General features: G+C 32.8%; 1 protein-coding gene and 1 long non-coding RNA gene across 2 annotated transcripts; both read right to left on the reverse strand.

Annotated features, from left to right (window-relative positions):
- Positions 1–890: 890 nt before the first annotated feature.
- On the reverse strand, positions 891–3,193 carry LOC139885644 (uncharacterized). Its single transcript, XR_011772028.1, has 3 exons — positions 2,931–3,193; positions 1,567–1,624; positions 891–1,121 (listed from the first exon to the last, which is right to left on the reverse strand). It is a non-coding gene; the product is annotated as an uncharacterized lncRNA (long non-coding RNA).
- Positions 3,194–3,797: 604 nt separating this feature from the next.
- Positions 3,798–8,224, reverse strand: LOC139885645 (germin-like protein 5-1). Its single transcript, XM_071869392.1, has 2 exons — positions 8,049–8,224; positions 3,798–4,503 (listed from the first exon to the last, which is right to left on the reverse strand). Exons 1-2 carry the CDS (start codon positions 8,170–8,172, stop codon positions 3,968–3,970), a joined length of 660 nt encoding a protein of 219 aa, XP_071725493.1. The 5' UTR covers positions 8,173–8,224; the 3' UTR covers positions 3,798–3,967.
- Positions 8,225–8,631: the final 407 nt, after the last annotated feature.

Genomic DNA, 8,631 nt, shown 5'->3' on the forward strand with positions numbered 1-8,631 from the left:
AGTCAATTTTACGTTTCCTACCCCTGCCCATCAAATTTCTTGAACCAAAGGTCCTTTTTATTATAACCCAAGTCCTTAGTTAACCTCCATCTCATAATTAACATTAACGATTAAATAAAATAATACCTTAAAGAAATTGGGGTACGTGTTACAAAGTTTCTAGTTGCAGTTGGATGATAAGTTATATTTGTTTGAGTTTGTGCAGTTTTATACAATCAAAATGTCAAGTTGCAGATATTAGTATAACTGTAAACGGGTCAGAAGTAAACCAAAGTGTATTTTAGACATCAAGTCCCATGAAGACTGCATTATTATACCTGGAGACAAAATGTGTTTGATGTCAATCGTACCCAACAAGTATCAATCCTGGCCATACCAATAACTTATAACCCATTTTGATCCATGGCCATTATCCAACCCGTCTTGTTCCACCAATTTTACCATGTCTAGATTTTATCATGGAAGTACTTAAAGCTCATACAGCCTTTTTTTTTTCTCTTGAAATGGTGAAGTCAATCTAAGTTGGTATTATTTTTTAACTAACTACTTGTTAATAGATATTTAAAATCATTTACTGGACAAAGTCTTTCCATTGAATCAAACAAAGTCGGTACTATATCTAGTACCAGTCGAATGTTATTCTAATCTCTCCACCTATAAATATAAATCTTTCCACCTATTTTTGGAATGTTAATCACATATTTGAAACAGTGCTAACCAAGCAGCACGAAGGTAGGAGGTATAATATTGTGGTGGTGGATTCCATGTACTAGACCCACAACGCAATTGCGTACATAATCAAAAAAGGATATAGATGAGATACTTGAAAGCGCGCTCGCAACTATTATTGAAGAATCAGGAAGATATGATTTAACACCCTAGAATTTTTTTTTAAATACACAGCAGAAGTTATATACATATATTAATCACATATGAAATCATATTTATATTAATCACATATGAAATCATATTACACAAAATCACTGGTGTTACGTTATTACTACAAGCCATTTAAGTATATTGTTTTTACAAGACATCAGAGTTGTGCACTGTGTGAAACATCTTCAACTGCCCCGCAAAACCTACCAAAAGCTGCTAATACACACCTGCAGGGCAAAACACTGTGGGGGAATTAGCATAACGCTAAGTGAATGGCAATATCTAGGTGGACATCACTACAAGCATCAAGCACAGCTTAAAGGCACTGGTCTCTAATCACTTAAAGCCATAAACAATAGGACCGGCAACCCATTGTTGATCAAGCTAGAATATACCGATAGCCCACACTATTGAATCACTGGTATAGTCTTCCAGACGTGACGCACTCGTCATTCATACTATACCATTAATCAGTAACGCTTGGACCCAATTCTATTACCCCAAATGAGGTAAACACAATCGACCTCTTACGTCGCACAAAACACCTCGACGTTAGCACTGGGTGCGCACATAATCACATATAGTCATTGTACTGGTCACAGACTCATTACACAGTCTAATTAAGCATGGCACGGATCACTATACTTGTCACTGTATAATCACATCCATAAAGATAATCCCACTCACCGATACCAGCACAACTCAGTGATCTAATGTTACTGAGTCTTCACTTCCACTTTGTCACCTAAAAACAATACGCACAAGTTAGTAAATCGTATTTCATTTACTAACTTTACTATAATATCAAAATCACTTAACACAATACAAACGATACATGCTGTCTCATACACAACACCATACGAGGTATATATATATATATATATATATATATATATATATACACGCATCTGCGCACACATATATATATTACACACACACACACACACACACACACACACATATATATATATATATATATATATATATATATATATATACATATATACATATACATACATACATATATACACACACTTATTACTTGTATATGCATATATATACACTTATATATATTCGTATATATACACACTTATATATACATACATATACACTTATATAATTATATAATCATACAATCTCATGTATGCATACAATTATATTTAATCTTACACAATATCAACTTAGTACTAATTAAAAGTCACAATTTATGCAAACGGGTCAAGGGTTAAAGGGCCGACTAAACCAACACATGAACCACAAAATAGTGGCACAACAGGGCTGCAAAAACAGCAGCAAATAGCAGCAACATGGCTGCAAAAACAGCAGCTACAGCTGCGAAATTGCAGCAGAAACAGTAGCGAACTGCAGCAGCAAAAGGCTGCACAGTATCAGCAGAAACATGGGTTTTTAACCCCCAATTTCATGTCTTGAGCAGTTTTTTTTAACCAATTAACAAATTCACAACAAGCACATACAAGAATATAACAATTAGCAAGCATAAAGCAAGCATAAGACAAGGTTAATATCATACACCAATCGAGTTTCATCACCAAATTACAATTTACACAATTAGCACACTTACACAATTACGACCCAAACTAAAACTCACAAAATGGGTCAAGGCTAAAATGAGCAAAACCAAAATACCCCTAAGTAAACACGAACGGTTCGGGGTCTAAACGGGCAAACCAAACCACCTAGTGCACCAAAAATGCAAACCACCACCACCGGCCGCCAACTACCACCGCTGGCCGCCAGCTGCAGCCGGCAGCAGCAGTCAGCCGCCCAGAAATAGCAGCGGCAGCAGGAAAAACAGTTGCAGCAGCCGTGGGCTGCTCACCCACAGTTCATTTCCATTTTTTTTCATTATTTCTTGCAATTTGGACCCAAATCGAGCCAAGTAAAAACCCACAACAATTAATCTAACACCAATCAAACATATTCAAGTAATTTCATTATCAAAATTAAAGATTCAAGCACAATTTTGCATCTTTTATAATTCTATCAAAATCCTAACATAACAAGGATAAATACACTATTTAAAGACAAACCTTGTTGCTAGAGGTTGGAGATGCAAGAAACCTAGAATGGAACTTTCAATTTTCATCGCCATCTTCATAATTAAAAAACTAGGGTTTCATGGTGATGGTGATGGGTTCGTGACAGAAACGAGAGGAAGAGGGAAGATGAATCACCACTTTAAGCTTGCAATTTTACTTCATCATCTTCATCACTTTAGAAAGTTAGGGTTTCATGTATGTATGTGTGTTTTATCGATTGGAACCAAAGGGAGGGGAAGACCGAATACAGTAAATGAAACATGGGTGGCTTTTCTTTTTAAGTCACAAAATGACCGCTCCCGATAATACACGGGTATTTATCTGTTAAAAGATATTTTTCGTATTTAATTCGGTAAACCAAACAATGTCCGAAATAAATAATAAACCCTGTTTCGGGACCCTGGTCATAAAAAAAACCCAACTAACTAATAAAATTACATAAATATTTAATAAATAAATATATTTCATTAAAATACACTTTAAACTCTTAACGGGCAAAACGGTAAATTTAACCCAAGCCCGAATTCAAGATGTTACAACCCGAATAAGGAACCTGAGAAACCAAGGGAACGTGCAGATACTGGTAAGAAGATGAAGAAGGGGGAAATGGGTCGGGTTTTTGAAACTCATTCCAACGTAAAGAACTAGTATGCATTTTTTGTGTATAGGATGACAAGCAGTAGGAACTTTGGTGCACTTAAGTGTACTAATAAAAATTTCACTTTTTATTCATCTTCTTCTTCATCATGTAATTAACAAGTCATGATCGTCTCCAAACATTTTATGTTCGATTTGTCACATGCTTGCGGAAGGTGTACCAGGTGTGATTATGTTCATGTTGAAATTTTGTTAATGTAAAATTATGAAATTTTTTAAATTTATTGATAACCAATCAGAAAATCGGGAGACTTATAAAGATACATGGACCCATAACATGTTTGTTCAACAAACCTTTATTACAAAAAACAACACCACAAATAAAAACTTGTACACCCATAAAAGGACTACATGATTTGTGATTTTACTAATCACTTAGGGGCCAGTCTTGATTTAATTTTCTCCACCTGTTTTGTTCCAACTTGAAATGCTTTAGTCAACACAACATCTTCAACAGTTGGAGACGATGCAAACAAAGCGTTAGCCACACGTTGAGTCCCCGGCAACTGGCTGTTAAATCCGGCAATCACAGCAGCAGGAACATTCCCTTTGTTTATCTGGAAATGAATTAAGCCTCTGGGGAACGTAAAGATTTCGCCTTTTTTGATAGTCTTGGAAAAAAGTTTGTTTTCGGTGGTTATGAATCCAACATCTAATTGTCCTTCGAGCACAAACACAATCTCGGTGGCTCGTGGGTGAGTGTGTGGTGGGTTGGAACCACCAGGTGCGTAGTCAATGCGAGCCATGGAGACACCCAACGTGTTTAGACCGTTGATTTGGGTGACTGAGGCTGGTGTCACGGTTGCACCGAATGTGTTGTTGGTGTTAGCAGGCTTGGCTAACCCCGCGAAAAAGAAATCTTTTGCTGATACGTTGCTTTTACAAGCGAATCCATTCACTTTTACTCCTGTTTTTTTATAAAAATAAATCATACGGAGTAATAAATAGTACCAAAAGTTACTTCTTTTATAACGTCATTTTTTAAAGATATAAACACCATTGGTATTTTTTTTCGTCATTTTTCTAGAAAATTGCATTCAGTCTTTTTACAAACAAAAAAAGATAGTACATTTTAGTTTAGTGGGCCCATACTATTTGGGAATCTGTCCATATCTATTCATTTACTCTTATATAATATTTTTAAAAAAATATATATATGTGATGTTTCAATTAACGAAATTTTTTAATATCAAAACACTTAGAGTTGTTATTAAGAGATTTGAGCATGCTATATATACTTGTACATTAATAAAAGTCAATCGTTAATTACACCAATAACCATTATTGTGGTTAACTACTTTTTTTAACCATTGGATTCGGTTAAAAGCGGTTTGATTAATTTAGTTAAACTGATTAATGATTAATTGTAAAATGGTTAATTTGGTTAACCATTTACAAAAAATAATTAATTTTATAAGTTTGTTTCTATATTACATAAAATAACATTTTAATATGAGACTAGGTCATTGTCTCAATTTCTAATCGAAAATAAAAATAGATGCAATGTCATTTTTACACTCCAAATTGATGCAAAAGGCCATAAAATTATTAGACACATTAAGTTCTTAAAATATAAACTTTTCTTCAAACTTTATTTCCCCTCCATCTGAGAGTCACAAACTAAATTGTCTTTCATTGGTGTATTTCCCTTTTAATTTATATATATACTTATCTTCTCCTAACTTAAAAGTCAAAATAATGTTACACATTGATTTATAAGGTTTAATGTTTTAACAGGTTGACCATCTACCATAAAAATTATCATATATAAAATACTAAATGGCACAGGTGCAGTTAATTCGGTGTGGGTACCTGTTATTTCAATAACCAACTCACAAAATGCGGTTATTTCAAAAGTTTTAACCAAACCCTTGATTTTACTATTTGGTTTGGTTAATGCGAGTTTTTGCTCACCCCTACCATATACTACACTTTTTGCATTGTTTTAATTCTTAATGACAACCCTTAGCATTGTTATTAGGCTATTCCCAACGCATTGTCACTTTTCCTCCGTCATCCTAGTTGACAACTTGTTTGACGCCCTTGACGCCCATAACGCAGCGTCAAAATTTGACGCCCCGAGCGTTAGTTGGAAATTTGACGGAACAAAAAGGTGTGTCCAAATTTTTTTTCAGCCAATCAGATTTCGCCACATTTTTATATATTATTAATTAATATATCTTATACCCAACTATCAATAATATTCACATCAATCATCGCAAATTTAACACTCAAATTTGACAATTCCCTTTAAAAACTTCATTTATTGATCTTGCCACATCATCAAAAAAATATATCGCTTATCTTTGACGTTACATTCACGATTAGGAGTAGTATTACAAAAATTCTTGGACAGCAGGTATTACTCTCCCCATCCTATTAGAAGTGTTACTTTGACTTTGCCAATCTTTTATTTAGCTTTTATTTTAAATATATATATATATATATATATATATATATATATATATATATATATATATATATATATATATATATGATCAAGAGGGAAGTAACCAATCGGAGTGAAGCGGGGGGAAACAAAACTTTTTTTTTTCGTTTTTTAAAAAAAATTTGTTCACGAACATTATAGATGGGATGAAAATATGAACATTTAGTAGAGACACTTTGTGATAAATGTTTTTATTTTGACGAAAAAACGCTCGAAGAAGTAATATATAACAATTATCGTGTTTTTCGAGGGTATGTTGAGGTTTTAGCTATTGGGGTTTAGATATTAGGGTTTATAGGGTTTAGATATTATGGTTTAGAAATTTAGGGTTTAGGGTTTAGATTTAGGGTTTAGATTTAAGATTTAGATTGAGTTTTTAAAACGAACGGTTTAGAGTTTAGGGTTTAGGGTTTGGGATTTTGGGTTTATGGAATAAACCCAAAACACTAAACCCTAAATCCTAAACCCTAAACTCTAAATCGGACTAAATTTTACTTCACAAAACATGAAGAAAAAAAAAACGTTCATATTCTTCACGAACAATATTATCTTGAATGTTATTTTTGTCGATCGTTTTCCCGCCTAAATAATAACATTCATCACGAAGTGTCTCTTCTAAATGTTCATATTTTCATGTGATCTTGATGCCGGAAAAAAAAAATTCCAAAAAAACGAAAAAAAAAAATTTGCTTCCCCCCGATTGGTTACTTCCCCATTGATATATATATATATATATATATATATATATATATATATATATATATATATATATATATATATATATATATATATATATATATATATATATATATATATATAGTGGTAGGATCAAGAGGGAAGTAACCATTCGGGGGGAAGCGGGGGGAAGCAAAAACTTTTTTTTTTCGTTTTTTGAAAAAACTTTGTTCACGAACATTATAGATGAGATGAAAATATGAACATTTAGTAGAGACACTTTGTGATAAATGTTTTTATTTTGGCGGGAAAACGCTCGAAGAAGTAATATATAACAATTATCGTGTTTTTCGAGCGTATTTTGAGGTTTTAGCTATTGGGGTTTAGATATTATGGTTTAGATAGTTTATAGGGTTCAGATATTAGGGTTTAGAAATTTAGGGTTTAGGGTTTAGATTTAGGGTTTAGATTTAGGATTTAGATTGAGTTTTTAACACGAACGGTTTAGAGTTTAGGGTTTAGGGTTTAGGGTTTAGGGTTTGGTGTTTTGGGTTTATGGAATAAACCCAAAACACCAAACCCTAAACCCTAAACTCTAAATCGGGCTAAATTTTACTTCACAAAACATGAAAAAAAAAACATTCATATTCTTCACGAACAATATTATCTTGAATGTTATTTTTGTCGATCGTTTTTCCGCCTAAATAATAACATTCATCACGAAGTGTCTCTTCTAAATGTTCATATTTTCGTGTGATCTTGATGCCGGAAAAAAAAAATTCAAAAAAAACGAAAAAAAAAAATTGCTTTCCCCCGCTTCCCCCCGATTGGTTACTTCCCCATTGATCCTGCCCCTATATATATATATATATATATATATATATATATATATATATATTCATGTTATATGATATTTGACGAAAAGTTATATGAGTGAATTGAATTTAAATTTGCATTTATTTTGATAACTTTTATCAAGTACTATGTAACAAAAACAAAAAATAATAGTCAAAGTTAAAGAATTTAAATGTCAATAGTCGACATTTTTAACGTGACGGAGGGGATTATAAAGACAAACTAAATTATGAATTTTCCATTTAATGTTTTAAAAGGAACCAGCAATCCGATAAACTCGAAAATGCTCAACGATAAATAAGCCAACCCGTTTGTGTACAACCCCAAAATAGAAATGGAAAATTTACTAAGCATGTGACTTTGGTCAACAGTCTGCTAAAATAAACATGACTAAAATGAAGACAAAAATATTATCGATTCATGAATTAAAAATGGGATTAGACACATAAACATGAATGAAGTAAGAATTGAACCTGATGAAAGATCAGCAACACAAACATCTTGAAGCAAGTCGGGATCTGCAGAGATGAATGAAGACAAGAAGATGACAATCATCATTACACCAATCGTGAATCCATTAAAATAAGTTGCAGCCATAGCTTAGCTTAATTAATTAGCAATTGATCAACCTTTTTATACGAAAAGTGAGATGATTTTGAGTGGGAAGAGAGATTGGGGGGGTTATATATATAACACTCCATTTAAAGTAGGTGAAAGGAAAACACATCTTGGCAGCAGTTTAAGAAATAGGTAGCTGGTCCTTTTCAATTCTATTGTTTCAAATATTCATGTCTAAATACTGTGGATATATGTAGATTCTAAAAATAATAATAATATTTATAATTTATGGTTGGTTTCTACTAACTTCATTTTTCAGTTTTCAAGTGGTTTGCCAACTATATCCCCAAAAAATGAAAAGATAAAGAATGTATCTAGCTTTAAACTCACTCCTAATAAACAGCTAATTCGAGACGACATTTTTAGGAACGACATAATGTCGTCCCCAAAAGTACACTATAGGACAAAAACTTGGGCAGCTTTTTCTGAAAAGTTTGA

The sequence above is a fragment of the Rutidosis leptorrhynchoides genome, chromosome 1 (assembly GCF_046630445.1).
Source record: "Rutidosis leptorrhynchoides isolate AG116_Rl617_1_P2 chromosome 1, CSIRO_AGI_Rlap_v1, whole genome shotgun sequence".
In the NCBI taxonomy this organism is placed as follows: domain Eukaryota; kingdom Viridiplantae; phylum Streptophyta; class Magnoliopsida; order Asterales; family Asteraceae; genus Rutidosis; species Rutidosis leptorrhynchoides.